The sequence below is a fragment of the Crocodylus porosus genome, unplaced genomic scaffold (genome assembly GCF_001723895.1).
Source record: "Crocodylus porosus isolate Cpor-Errol unplaced genomic scaffold, CroPor_comp1, whole genome shotgun sequence".
NCBI lineage: Eukaryota > Metazoa > Chordata > Crocodylia > Crocodylidae > Crocodylus > Crocodylus porosus.
The window spans coordinates 23,893,866-23,908,984 of record NW_017728911.1 but is presented as its reverse complement, the minus strand read 5'-3'; the positions used below and the strand labels follow the sequence as shown (position 1 = coordinate 23,908,984).

General features: G+C 42.1%; 1 protein-coding gene across 2 annotated transcripts in view; it reads right to left on the bottom strand.

Moving 5' to 3' along the window:
- Positions 1-15,119, bottom strand: part of TRPM7 (transient receptor potential cation channel subfamily M member 7) — a 109,628-nt gene that overhangs the window by 52,962 nt on the left and 41,547 nt on the right. For both annotated transcript variants that reach the window (XM_019533661.1, XM_019533660.1), the window contains exons 3-9: positions 14,192-14,230; positions 12,529-12,727; positions 9,500-9,713; positions 8,799-8,923; positions 7,234-7,405; positions 1,444-1,618; positions 433-556 (exon numbers count right to left, since the gene is read on the bottom strand). In XM_019533661.1, coding sequence (XP_019389206.1) covers positions 433-556; positions 1,444-1,618; positions 7,234-7,405; positions 8,799-8,923; positions 9,500-9,713; positions 12,529-12,727; positions 14,192-14,230 — 1,048 coding nt within the window. The remainder of the gene's footprint in view (positions 1-432; positions 557-1,443; positions 1,619-7,233; positions 7,406-8,798; positions 8,924-9,499; positions 9,714-12,528; positions 12,728-14,191; positions 14,231-15,119) is intronic.

Genomic DNA, 15,119 nt, shown 5'->3' with positions numbered 1-15,119 from the left:
TACCCGCCCAGCACCCTCCTTTTCCCCCCGCCCTGCCCCGCCCCTTCCCCTCACACACACTTACTTGCAGGGGTGGGTGTCAGTGTCTGCATGTCTGTGGGTGTGGCAGGCTCTTGTGAGGGGCATCAGGAGGGCTGTTGAGACTGTGGGGGGGAGTGTGGGACACCAGCAGCACTGGGAGGGGCTGTGGGGGGACCTTTAATTTTTATCATGGATTTTGGTTTTTTAACCAGAGAATTTGCAATTTTTAACCAGAGATTTTTTAAATCAGAGAAAACCAGAATCCCTGGTTATGACTTATTTGGAGCCTTAGTCTGAGAGATTCCATCCATCAGGATAAGTTTTCTAATGAATGAAGTTTGATTTGGATCCAATTAAATCCTACAAGTTTGTGCCTACACGTAAAGACTTCCTAAGAGGAAATCTACTTACAAGTTCTTTTTTTTTCATGCATTCCAACAGCGTCTGAAAGAGATGAACTGCCTCACTCTGACCGAAGTTAAATGTCTTTTTGATAGTTGAAATAATTTCAGGTTCTGCTCCTTCAGGAATGTTCCTGAGATTATAAAAACATCCAAAAATCTATATGGTTATGTATGAATTGCAAGAGTACCAATACACTGAATTCAAGTAGCCTTGAGGATGCATATGTCCAAAGTTCTGGACACAGACAATCTTTATTAATAAAACAACTGTCCAAAGCTAAAGCAATTCCTCTTCCTCCAAACTAAAATTTTCCCCTGATGTTTCCTAAAAGCAGCTCAGCCTCTCCCTACTCACACTGGGACCATCTTGAAATATGAATGCTACCACATGGGCACCCTGTCTATTTCCTATAACTGAAAGCTACTGATGATCCGGGAGCACAACATACATCCATTTCCTGTCAGAAACACCATTTCAAATAGGCAGCAACATTTTGCACGGTCATAAGCCTGTAGGCTTAAGGTGTAGCTCAGTCTCAATAACATTTATAGATTCTATTTTTCCATCTCTTCAAATTAGCTCCCACTATACGTGAAGCTAGTTCATGGAAACATCTGACAGTTATTACACATTCAAATGATGCTTTGCAGGAAACTAGGCAACATGACAGGGCTACCTAGGTCTTGCATCTGGGAGATCTGGATCAGTTCTTACTGTAACCAAAAAAGATCAAGAGGATCTCATCCTATTCTCCTTCTGCAACCATAATTAAAACCCCACAGTTTACAATTTTGGCTCATGAGAAACCCACAATGAAAACAGTAGGGAGAATGGCAGCTCCAGGCCAAAGTTCATTGCTGTGTGGAAAACTGTTTAATATGAATAGCTGAAACAAGCTCTTAGCCCTTGCTTTTCACAAAGATGAGTCTCCTGCACACATCTGGGCTCTCAAAAGGACTCTAGCTAGCACTGTTAGTCAAATTTAAAAAAAAAAACCCAACCAGAAAATAAACTTACCCTCCTTCTTCTGTTTGTTTATGAACATGCGCCAGAATGTCTGCAGCTCTACCCGTTCCCTCGCATACTACAACAGGCACAGGAGGATTTTCTTGAAGGTATTCCAAAACAGTGAGAACAACATTTGGGCCACCTTCAAATACGAGTGCTACCACAGGGACACCCTGTCCAATTCCTATACAAAATGGAACAAGAAATATAAAAGAAGTCTTGAAGTCAGAATTATTCGTTCTTGTACATAACCCACAACATTAGATCAAATAATTTAAATGTTTAAATCAGGCTTTCCCAAATATACTTTATAGCAGTAACACCAAAAACCTATTATTACTTGCACATAATTACTATGCCAGAGGAACTGAGGTCTTTTTTATATTTGAATACAAATATGCAACTTAAACACATTATTTTAAGTAACCATATTAATACTCACAGTATGTTATATCAGTTGCTAAATCAATAAGAGGTGAACCTTAACCTTTCACTGCATCACAAAAGAACACTCTCATGATAAGTAATAAAGCAAAGTCTCTTCCTCAACTAAAATTTTTCCTGGCTTCTTCTTGTAGGCTGCCTCCCAACCACCCACACTGGGACTATCTTCAAAAAAATAAATGCTACCCCATGGATACCTGGTCCACTTCTATAACAAAGTTGCTGATGATCAGGAAGACATAAAAAATATATACTTTATAATTTTAAAAAATTAACTTGTTACAAGTAGTAATATTGGTACTGATTAAGTGCACAACAAATACCTTAGGGGAAAAAATGCCAAGCATAAGCACACACTCATTTTAAAGAGCTTTAAGCATATTCTAGTAGCAATGGTTCCAAATATTCTACTCTCGTTACGGGGCCACTGGCATATTTTGAAATCAGGGGAATTTTGCCCAGAAATGGCCAGTTTGTAAGTCCAGTACATAATACTATATACCAGGGATGTCAAACATATGGCCCAGGACCTGGATTTGGTCTGTGGAGCCTCTTTACCCAGGTCACCACCCACTGGCCAGCACTGCAACTTGGGCCTACTAGCCATGCTGGGCATTGCCATCAGCAGCAAGCTTGGTTTGCCTCCACCCCTGCATGGTTCCTGCCCCTGTGATGGCCACTGTGGAAACACTCACACTCTGCTTGGATCTGGCCCACAAGTAGCCCCATGGTCTGGATCTGGCCTAGGGTCCCAGGTAAGTTTGACACCCCTGCTGTATACTATGTTCTCTCACATACAAAACAAGGTTTTTTTTCCAAAAGTCACCTGCAGTAAATTGGTGTGCCCATCATATGCAAGGAAACATGGTAAGGGTAAGGCCTAAAACTTCACTTTGGCTGGGCAAAAGTGAAAGTAAGGTCTGCATGCAACTGACAGGGAGAAGAACAGTGGGCAGGCTCAGCTCCATAGCTGTTGTTATTTAGTTACTTAATATAAATAAAGATGGAGGGGCACAACAGCAGGGGGCACAATCTGCACCGCCACCCCAGCTGCTGCTGGATGGGCAGGGGGCACCTTGCCATGGCAGTGGCACCGGGCTTCCCTGCTGTGTTCTGCCGTACTGCACCAGGTCTCACCCGCTGGGCCCCAAAGACCCCAGGGGGGGAAGGCAGTAGGGTGGGGAGCCCCGAGCCCACAGCAGGCAGCCTGCCCCCACCTCTCCCTCCCTCCCCCAAGGAGGGAGTGCAATGGAGAGGAGCCAGCCCCACAGACGAGCCACTCATGGCCCTGTCCTGCTCATGCACATGGTTCCACCCTGCCTGACTGCCCTCCTCCTGCTCCCCGCAGCCCCTTGCAGGCTGGAACTCCGCTAGCCAGCAAAGTGAAAACCCCATTTTTCTTCTTAAAAAAGAAAACGTAGCAAACGGAAAACCCAGATCCCTGATAAATACGAAGCAAAATGATTGTGGGGGCAGGGCAGGGCAGGTGAAGGGAAAAAGTGATTAGCTCCTGCAACAAATCAATTGGGGATATTCACTAATTTAAAAAAATAAAATAAAATCAGGAATTAATGATAGATTTTTTTTTTTTGTATTGTAGTACAGGTTTCTCTTGCTTTATGCTGTACATGTGTTCCTGGAAAATGGCGCATAACTCAAATTTGCATGAAGGAAACCCACTTTACAATGCAACAAATATGGGAACTCTCCAAGACCTCGACTGTATTTACCCCCAGACCCATTTCTACCACTGTTACAAGACAATTCTGGTCCTCACCAACAGCAGACAGTCCACACAAGCACAGGGCACTATCATAATGGGGATAGTAACTACAGAAACGCGTGTTGCAGACAACGAGCGAGGGGCACAGATCCACACAAGAGACTGTATTTTGGTGCATGTCACTCCCACAATGCATCTCACAAAGCAGCTAACTGTGAGCTTCCACCACACTGATCGCATAACAGTGAATTTACCTCACGTATAACAAATTTTTGGTATAAAAAGAGAGTCATTGCATGAGAGACAATTCACACATACAGAACCCGCATAAAGCAAGGGAAACCTGTAATCTAAAGCAGCAAGCTATGATTTAAAAATAGCTTATATCAGAGATCCCCAAAGACAATTAATCTGCTTTTTAAAGTTGGTAGGATACCTCCAAAGTATTTAAGAAAAAACTTCATAGAAGTTTGCAGTCAGGGGCTCCCCTAAAAATAAAATGTAGATTGCCCAAGCTGGAAAACCCACACAAAGCCAGAGTTCAAGAGATTAATATTAAGTATGGCCACATGATACACTAGCTACATATACCTCTCCTAATTTAAAGAAAAGTCAGACAGTGAGCTGGAAGCACAGTAATGAATTTTAGCACTGCATTTTTAAACAAAATCATATGAACTTAGTTTTACATTTGTACTAGATTCAGCATGTTCCGTTTGTTGGAAAAAGGTTAAAATGCTGATTAGCAGACATGTTAAGTACAGTTAATTCACAGAAAATCTCTAGAACAGCTTACACCTACAGACAGCATACTCTTACTGCTGCGTGAGAAACCATACTAATAACAGAATACAAGAGTTGTAACATATTATTTAGACAAAGATTATGAGAGCCTTTTATAAATTAGGTAAGCCAGTTATTCCTAAACGTTGCAGGTTTATGACCCCACCGTAGTCAAGTCGCACATTCTCGTACCCCCTACTTCAGCTACCATCACTGCCGATCCTCCCTCACTGGAGGGTAATCAATAGGAATCAGTGGCAGTGGAAGTGGATTGCTAACTGCTGCCATTATCTGCCGGTGTCCCTGTCCCTCCTCCCCTGGCCCCCAGTAAGTATCCTTTTGCATGCCCCATAATTTGGGAAATACTGAAGTAAGCCTTCCCTTGGAGAACTCTAACTGCTACAGAAAAAAAAATCTTTTCTTTCTTTCTAATGTTGTGCAATAAACTGTTTCCAGAGAAAAAGCAAACAAAATACATAATTTCACAGCCACTTGTCACACTTCATGCAACTGGGAAGATTATAAACAGGGATCCAGGTTTTCTGTTTATGGCCAAAAAACACAGATTTAGTCCTTTAAAAGCTGGCAAGTTCCAACATGCAAGGGGCTGCTTGGGGCTGAGAGGGGGGAGGAGGGAGCGGGGCGCAGGGGGTGCCACGTGCATGTGTGCACACACATGCACATGGTCAGCAATATACCCAAAAAGCAGTAGAAAGCAGCTCCTCAACTGCCTACAGGTAGGTAGACAGTGAAGGGAAGTATAGGCAACACAGGGGGCATGGGTGCGCAGACTGAAGTAGCGGTGGCCATGGTGAGAGAGGGAGTGGGACAGGGTTGGCAGCTGGAGCCGGGGGCACAGCCCAGTTGGAGCGGTGCTCAGGGCTGGGATAGGAATGTGCAGCTGCAAGGTCCAGCTAGGAAAATGAACAGAGCAACAGGCAGCTCATCTGAGGGGCTGGATGGGAGGGCCAGCTCCCCACCACTATGTGCAGTCTCAGAGAGCCCCACACCATCTGTCCTGCTCCCCCTTCCTCCATTGGGGTTTATCTGCTGGGCCACACAAGCCCCCAGGGGGAGGGCAGCAGGGCAGGGAGCCCTGAGCCCCGCGGCATGAAGCCCGCATCCTCCCTTGGCCTTCACAGGCTCTGCTCGGTTCCACTTGAGGCAAGTTGCCCACTGGTGGTGGCAGCTGGGCTCTGTGCTCCACTTCAGCTGCAGCAGCCACTGCCTCCCACACAGAGCAACTGGGGCTTGAATGTTGCTGGGCAGCTGTGGCTGGTGCCCACAGAGCAGGCAGCATGCAGCCACTAGGTCCCATAACCCTGGCAGCCAGGGACTCCCTGCAGCAGGTCAGAGCGGGGAGGCATGGGGGCCTGAAGGGTTGAGAGTGAGGGGCCCTGGCAGGGATGGGAGATCTAGCGGGGGCTGTGGCTTGGGAGTGAGAGACAACAGTATATCAGAGCTGCTCAGCACCACAAAGCAGCTGGGAGGGACAACTGCAGCTGACCCAGCGTCCTGGTGAGCAAAAGGAGGCAGAGAAGGTTTGATGTTCAATGACAAAAAAGCGCAAAATCAAATGCCAAAATATATAAGTATTTAGAATTTATTTCATTATAATGACCGAGGCACTTGTAGGCTTTCAGATTGCTTTAAAGTCGTAAACGCATCGATAAAACACTGTGTTGAACTAATACACACACGCGCACACATACACGCACATCTATAGATACCTATATCTAGATACACATACAGATATCTGTTTTTGTATACAGATCTATATCTACATTAGGGGTGTGCGAAGCAGGCTGTATTTGATTCAGATTTGGCCCAAATGAGGGGAGAGTGATTCGATTAATTGATTAGGATCACTGTCCTGATTCGATTCAGCGGAATCCAAATCTGAAGATTCCATACTGATTTGGAGAATCAGCGATTCGGCCATAGACACAGCTTTAAATGTTTTTTCTACATACCTTGAGGTACCAGGCACAGCTCATGAATGCTGAGATGGTGGGGCAGATGGAGCATCCCACAGCGGAAGCTCTTCCAGTCCACTTCTGAGTCTACCACAGAACGCATGGGGGGTCCCCCCCACAGCCCCCCACACCCAGGAAGCACCAGTCACCAAGCCAGGGGGCAGGGGGACCCCCCACACACTCCCCAGTGGACCCAAAGTGGACTGGAGGTGCTTCTGATCCACTTCTGGGTCCACTGCTGAGTGAGCTGGGGACCCCGCCCCTGCGCTCCCATGGGATGCTCCATCCGCTCCACCATCTCAGCATTCATGAGCCGCCTGGTACCTTGAGTTATGTGAAAAAACATTTAAAGCTGCATCTGTCTGAATCATGGAATCTCTCCGAATTGATTTGGAAGGTTCTGATGAGATTCAGAGACATTAAAGTGTCTCCTGGTTAGATCTGGATTCGAAGATTCGACCACCAGATCTAGCAGAATCTCCGCTGAATCAATTACGCGACCAAAACTTCGCACAGCCCTAATCTATATATTGATCTCTCTCTATATATCTATATCAATCTATCTCTTTATGTATATAGACAGATAGACCAATAGTATTATTTCATTTTAATCGCGGAAAAAGATAGATTTTGGGGTTTTAAATCAGAGAATTTTGGGTTTTTTTAATCAGAGAATTTGGAATTTAGCAGAGAAAACCAGGATCCCTGATTATGAAGAATAAAGTAGTAAAAACAAACTGTAGATCTAAGCAAACAAGGAAGATCTTTACTTTCTACCCCCCAAATAACTATATTAGCATAAATAGGCATTTGAAATCTACACAGTTTATTTATGTAAGTGTCCTGGAAATTACTGACATATGAACCACTCACTTGCGTGGATCCGTTGTAAATTGATAGTTTTTTCCAGTTCTCTTCGCAGCTTAACTTCTGCTCCATATTTTCCAACTGTTCCATCATCCACCAGTATGAAATGGGAATGGAGATTATTTAGGACGTTTAGTTTACTTAAAGGGTTTAACAGGGTTTGATATGGAGCAACCACCTGAACACAACACACAACAGGCATGATTTGCAGAGTCAAATCGATCACCAATTTACCAATTTGGTCCAGACACAATCAATAGAGACACCACCAAGACCTTAAAACTCCTTTAGAAGAGCAGTATGAGCTGCTTTCTTGGTTTTGTTTTTGTTTTTGCAACTCTACCATACAGGAATTATGCACGTAAGTCTAACAGACAAAGAAGGTGTCTTGTAAATTAAAATCCTGTTCTGTTATTCATAGCCAGACAGGGAGAAAATAGTAAAAGGTAAACTCATGAGTCAATGAAGACTCCTATTAAGCTGGGTGTGCTATTATAGCTGCATTATAATTGGAAGACCCTTTTGGAAAGCTGAGACTTCAGTTGCAAGATGACAATTAAAAAAATGTAAATTAGACCACATAATTTTCTACTTTAAATTATACAGCACTGTACTAATGACACCTATGGAAGAAGAAAAACTTCTACTTCAAGTGCCAGATTTTCTATTTTGCTAAAATTCTGCTCAGGCACAACAGTATGGACTATGGAGACCTTAACACAGAACAATCAAGCTTCCTGGTCCCACTACAAGAAAGCAGCTCTAGTTCATGCCACAAAATGATTAGGTACAGTGGAGTGCTTCTCTATTAAGTTCACTCCTTATCTGAACCTCCTACTCCAACGATGGGGTAAATGGCTGTCAAAGGGAACAAAAGAGTACCTCTTACTGGGAAGATTTCTCTACCAGCCACCTCTTGCTTTTAAATCCACTTCGCTCTTCAATTCTGAAAAGTGGTGATTCTTCAGTATGTCTGAAAGTCTCCCCAGCAAAGGGAGTCAGGATGTAAGTTTAACTTACAGTGGGATTTGTGTTTCTAAATCCTTTGGGCACTTTTCACATCGTCTGCGCTACTCTATTATCATGTTCTGTTATTTACTGAGAAAGTTTCCACTATCTGCAAGTTTCTCATATTTGTTTTCAGATCAAGATTGCTTGTTCTGGGAAACCTGAGGCAGCAATCTGTGGCTTTTCTGGACACACATACCCACTTCCCTGAATTGTCATCCTAGAAATGTTTATTTCTTGGTCTTTGCTAGTGTAGTAATACAGACAATTTACATTCACAATCTTTTGTAAAATATTTCACCTGTACTTAAATTGAGGAATAAAATGTAGAAGTTAAAGTAATCTACTTAGCATTGCATCTTTGGTAGGTTTATCTCTTTCCTTTACTGAATTAGTGTTTGTAACTTTGCAGCAATATTCCTTTGCAGCTCCCAGCTTACTACTCACAGCAGAAATAGCGCAAGTCCAATTTCACAAAGCCAGTAAGGCAGCTTGTTTTAAAACTGATCTCAACAGATCCATCAGATAAAATAATTAATTCAATTGGGCAAACTTGTTCTTACATCTCTTCCAACAAGGTCATTTCTGTTTTCAATCACTCCCCATGGGGCTATGCCAATAGTACAAATCTTTCGACATGATCTGGAAGCATGTTCTTTGAGGGCATCACCAACATGTTTTGCAACACCTGGTCATTCAAAACAAACAATGTCTAATCAGCATTAATTATCAATTATTTATCAATTATAATGAATTTGCTAGTTATTCTGAACTATTAATAGCTAAGAAATCCTTTAATAGATGTTGTAAATGCATGGTGTTCAAAACATAGTAAAGACAAAGAATGTGATTTAATAATATCACAGAATAAATGCTAGATTTATAAGACAGAATCACTTCCTAATATTTTTACTGATCATAACACTGAACAGAAGAAGAGAAAATAAGGAAGTGACGCTTTTCATCCAACACTTTCAAAAGCAGGTATATAATATTTCATGTCTTTAAAGAGCTGTGAGGCTCATATTATATAATAATTCCAAATTTGTGAAGTATACCATCGCAAGTTCAAGTGCTCAAGGTATTTGCTTTCTAACAGACTAGAAGTTGACAGACTTTACCAAGCATTTTAGGTATTTAAATATTTTATTCCTTAAATTAGGCAGACATGAAATATGCTGAGTTTCATGAGTTAAACTTGTTATAAGAGTGCATACATTAATTTGTACTTATTTGAAGTAAACAGGTTTTTACATTTCTTTACCTGTGTTCACTCCTCCAGTCAAAATCCAGGCTCCTGTTGTTACTGCAGCTTTAATAAGACCTTTACCAAGCAATTGTTTGATGCGTGGGTGAAGTTCAAATTTCTGCATTCCGCCATGTACAGAAATAACAAGCTTGGGCAGCTCCATCTGCCATTCTCTAAGCATAAGCTGCAGAATGGCTTCAGGTTTAGTGTCATATGACAATCGCACATACTAAGAAACATGGAAAAGTTTGAGTTAGAAGGCTTCCATCATAAACCATAAATAGGTTTCCCATAATAAACCATAACTGGTAAAGAAGAAATACAAAAACAGAAATAGATGCTTATCTGGCCTATAGCAAAGTATAATCCATGTGTATTCAACCTCCAGCCCATGGGCCAGATCCAACTCCTGAGTCTCCCCATGGGTCCAAAAATTTGGCAATGGGGGAGCAGCAGATATATTAATTGCAGCTCCCCTGCTGGCAAAATTACCTGACTACATGAGCTGGATGACATGGACCTGTGAACTGGAGTGTGCCAGCATACAGCTGAATCCATCACAAAGGATTGAGCTAGTGCACATGGCCATGCTACCATGCCAGATCACACCACTGGACTGACCCTGTGCACCAGATCTGGCTGTGCATGGACTAGCACCCTGCACCACTCATACAGCCCACAGGACCACAAAATTAAAACAACAGTGGTATAATTCACTTTATAAAGCATGGCAGATGCAGCTGATGGTCACGTATAAGTTTTTGCAGGTTCTTCAAAGGCTCACAGAATATACCGAATGAGGATGACCAGCTCCACGGACTGCAAATAGGTGATGTAATTTCTTCCCAATGCCACTATATTCCACAAAATTGCCATGCATTTGAAAAACTAGATTACTGGCAAAATACAACTAATTACATCTATACATAATATATAAAAAGATAACTGTAGAACAAACTGGATCACCTCCGTTTTCCCTTCCCATTCATATTCCTTAAAAGGCAAAGAAACTTACCAGTATGCTATTTCTCAGTAGACTACCAAAGCGAGCAAGTTAAGTAAAAATACTGTTTGAAGAACATGAAGACCAAGACCAACTGAGAAGACAGTACATCAGACAAACTACTAATACATCCCTAATATAAACTACATTGTCACGAAGAGGCAGCAACAGAAACTAAGTTTTACCTGGTCAAATTCCCACTGGGTGAGTGTCGATACCATAGACCACCTCATCTACAAGCCAGTATTTTTTTTTTTTTTTTTAAACTTGCCAGCTCCATCACTTTTATAGTTTGAAAATTTATTAAGAGATTACACAATGGATGTGGGGCAGGAAGCCACCTTTGTTTCTCCCCAAAAATCTCTGCCCTGTGACAACTTAGTTAGGATGGGCCCAGCAGAGGAGACACACCTTTACCCTATCTCTTTAGGTAACCTGAACTGGATACATTCCTGAAGGAGGGGGAAAACCTGCTCCCTCTGCCTATGTGACTGGTATCAGCTACCTGGTGGGTTAGAGTCTGTCCTGCAACTAGTGATGTATTTCAAATTGGTTGGCCAACAGCCAGCAGGTGCTGGCCTCCATTGGATTGGGTGAATGAGGTCACAGGGGCTATATAAGTTAAGACTGCCCACAAGGAGGGGGCAGCAGCCAGGTGGGGGACTCAGAGAGGAGCCTTACCATCTGAAACTGGCTCTCTCCCCCATAGCTCATGAGCTAGAAACGGCCTGCCTCCAGAGGGAATCTCCAACAGCCTCTGGATGATGCTTGTGAGTAAGCTACTTGAGATCTGATTGGATATATAGCTGGCAGTAACTCAGATGCATGACCAAAAGGCTACCTCAGCCAAACTGTTTTGCTCTATGGGATTTCTATGATATTGCTACATCTTGTACCCTATTTTCACCCTACCCCCTGTAATCAATAAAGTTCTCCTTTGTGACCAGTGTAGGAGACTTACTGAGGGGCAGGTCTAAATTATGCCTAAGAGGCCCCTTAGGTATGTGGACTAAGAGGGACTTTCCTTTTTGGCCCCAACTTGGGGAAGTGCCCCAAGTGCCTGTACTGGGTTGAGTACCCATTGGACTATTATAGGCAGGTGTTTCCCCGAGGACAAAGGGCCAAGAGAGTCCCTTCCTGGGGTGGTGGCAGCTTACGTTACCCCCAGGCTAGCAAGTGTGCTCCAGGAAGGGGGTCAGACAGACGTGAGGCACCCCTAGGGAGGCACTCGGAGCCTGGAAGGTGGTCAGGCGCAGTGAGGTGGGTGGCTCAATGCAAGAGTGCCCCCTACTGGCCCGCCACAGGATGTATTAACAATAACAGCAGTAATATGAACAAGCAACATACCTAAATAGATAAAATTTTCATACAGTTTTAACCAATGGGAAAATGGCATGAAGCAATTCATTTTTGCAAATGAAATTTCATTTTAACTATGAAATTTTTGCCCTAAGCTTGCCACCCTCTACTGCTTACAAGTCCTATCAACAAAGCTAGCCAGCCCAAATAGTCACATGGAAGCTCTACAGTTAAGTGTGTGTGCATGTATGCATGTGCACATGCACACATACTGACTAGAAATAATTTGAGATAACTGAGGAGAGACAGCTATGTCACAACATACATAAAGGGATTTTTATTTTCCTACTATGAAATTTTTAAGACATTAAAAACAAAAAACCAAAACAAAACAGTGCTTTACTTCAAAACTTTGCATGCTCCTGTGATGAGCCCAGAGCATGCCCAGAAGAGGCATTGGGTTAGCTGGACACAGCTCACCCAATGTCTGTACAGATCGGGTGCTTTACTGGGGGCTTTTTAGCACTTCATATAACAGCTGATTGAATCAACTTCAGAAAAAAAGCCCCACTGAAGCACCCAATCTATACTTTGACCCAGCTCTGCAGTCTCTGTAACACGCTGCTTCCAGTAAAATGTGGGGGGGTTTTGTTTTGTTTTGTTTTGTTTTTTAATATCTGCAAGCAGCCTAAATGTCAAGATTTAAGGTCAACATCTCTCAACTGCATACATATATACATACCTTAGCTCTGTAGGAATGAGAGCCACCTTGAAAGTTTATGACACCATAAGCATCAGTTGAAGTTTGCTCTGTGTGTTTTTCCACTGACCATTCTTCTATTTCCTGACTCAAATTTTCACCCAGTTTCACATCAGAGTATTTCATGGCAAGACTTGCAGTAAAGCAAGCATGTTGCCTGACCAATCGACCACAGCAGCACCTACACAGGATTGATGGATGTTATTTGTAATAAAATATAACCTGAATTAATAGAATAATTAGAAGAAATTAAAGATTTCTGTAAATCCTGTAAATTTCTGTACACCTGTAAAGGAAGTTTCTAAAATTCAGTTACACCGATCTAGAAGAAAACGTTTGGATAAGTCTCTTGCATCAGGACTGACAAAACAGAAACAAATCAACCCTCATAACAGATATGACATGTGGCACAAAATCTCACTTCATACCTCTAATTTTTTTTCAGACAAAAGAAATTCTGATAACAGAGCAAAAGTTGACTACAGATTCATAAGAATCACATAAAATGCTGATGTGTCTCACTCAGAACCTTAAAAACCACACAGAACAAGCAGTAAACTAGGGGCCAAATCATACTATGAGTAGTGGGGGTGTGGAAAGCGGGCTGTATTCGATTCGGATTCAGCCTTGTTTGGGGGACAGTGATTAGATTAGTTGATTCCGATCACTGTCCTGATTCAATTCGGCCAAATCCAAATCTGAAGATTCAATGCTGAATTGGAGAATCAGCGATTTGACCATAGACACAGCTTTAAATGTTTTTTCTACATACCTCAAGGTACCAGGCGCAGCTCGTGAACACTGAGATGGTAGGGCACATGGCGTGTCCCACAGGAGTGTAGGGGGGGCCCCCACGTGCTCAGTGGTGGACCCCCACCCGCCTCACTGTTCCTGGCTCAGCGATCAGTCACTGGGGGACCCCAGGTGTCCACCCCCAAGGCCCAGGAGGCACTAGTTGGCCAGCCGGGGGGCAGGGGTCCCCCGCGCACTCCATGGTGGACCCAGAAGTTAACCAGAAGTGCTTCTGGTCCACTTCTGGGTCTGCCACCGAGTGCACGGGGGACCCCCCCACCCACGCTCCCATGAGATGCTCCATCCACCGCACTATTGCAGTGTTCACAAGCTGCCCGGTACGTTGAGGTATGTAGAAAAAACATTTAAAGCTGTGTCTGAATCACTGAATCTCTCCGAATTGATTCAGAGGGTTCCAATCCAATTTGGAGAGATTAAAGGGTCTCCCGATTCTATTTGGATTTGGCCGCTGAATCAGGCCAAATCTCCACCAGATCGAATCAGTGACTGAAACTTCATGCAGCCCTGAGTAGCCAGAACATAAGCATCAGCCAAGATTTAACTATTACTTCGGATGTTAGTCTAAATTACCTTTTCCCTATACAATTTTTTGGACAATCACCTGCATACTACATACAGCTTCTCTTTCCACAGAGGTTGTATTCTGTACAGACTTACATGTGTATTCATATTGTAATATTAATAGAAGGCAGAGTAGGGGAGCACCTTAAAGACTACCTTGTTCAGAAATGCTTAATATTGATAAAAATATTTTAAAACATTGTAGTCCATCTGACTAATAATGGGCAAAACCATGAACATTTTTATTAAAAACAAGTAAAGAACTACTTACCTGACAAGCTGCTGACAAATCTGACATCCTGGAACACATCTAAGAAAAAAAAAAAACTTGTATTTTAAAATTTTTAAACATTTATAGTGCCTACAGAAGATTACATTAAAATATATTATCAATACAGAAAATGTGTGACTAACTTTCCACCAAACACATTTATTTTCAACTTTTCTTACTGTGCAGTTTCTTAAGATTAACATATTTATGGTACAGAAAAGATAAAGATTATACTTTTGTACCTTGTGGCTTAACATATAGGCAACTTTCAATAAAATAAAACTTAAATTAAAAATAAATTGTGTGTATGCCCACTAAAAAGTACAATGTATAATACTGAAAAGAATGTGATAGTACAGTGAAGTATACAAGCAAGCTATACATTTTTGTTTTGCCATCTTTGGAGGCTACATTCAAATATAAATTTTTTTCTGAATATTTTATATTCAATGTAAGTAGCTGTCATGGTAGTTGTTGTTTTTTTTTTAATGACATATACAACGGGCTAAACAAAATAACTTCAACAAAACAGCCAAAACATGGTTTCCTTACATTTTACTCTCTAATGCATATTTCAGGAACTATAGTAAAATATTTTTTAAAAGTCCAAAGGAGAATTAAATCAATTGGCCAAATGTGGAAATTCACTTATACAATAAACTTTGAAACAAGTGCTGAACGATCATTTTGTTCCTTTTGAAATGCTCTGGAAATTTTAACAGCTTCCTAATTACACTGCTTACATTTGCAAACTTTCCATGTGTCTCAATCCTATCATGGTAATAAATTCTAAAAGCTTCCCAGGGTCCTATGGTTCCAAGGAATGTGATGAATAATTTGCAATGCATTTCACAGACTAAAGTATTTACTCAGTCAGTTTCCTTTATTCAACTTGAATATTCCAGGAAATAAAATTCATGCTGCTGTC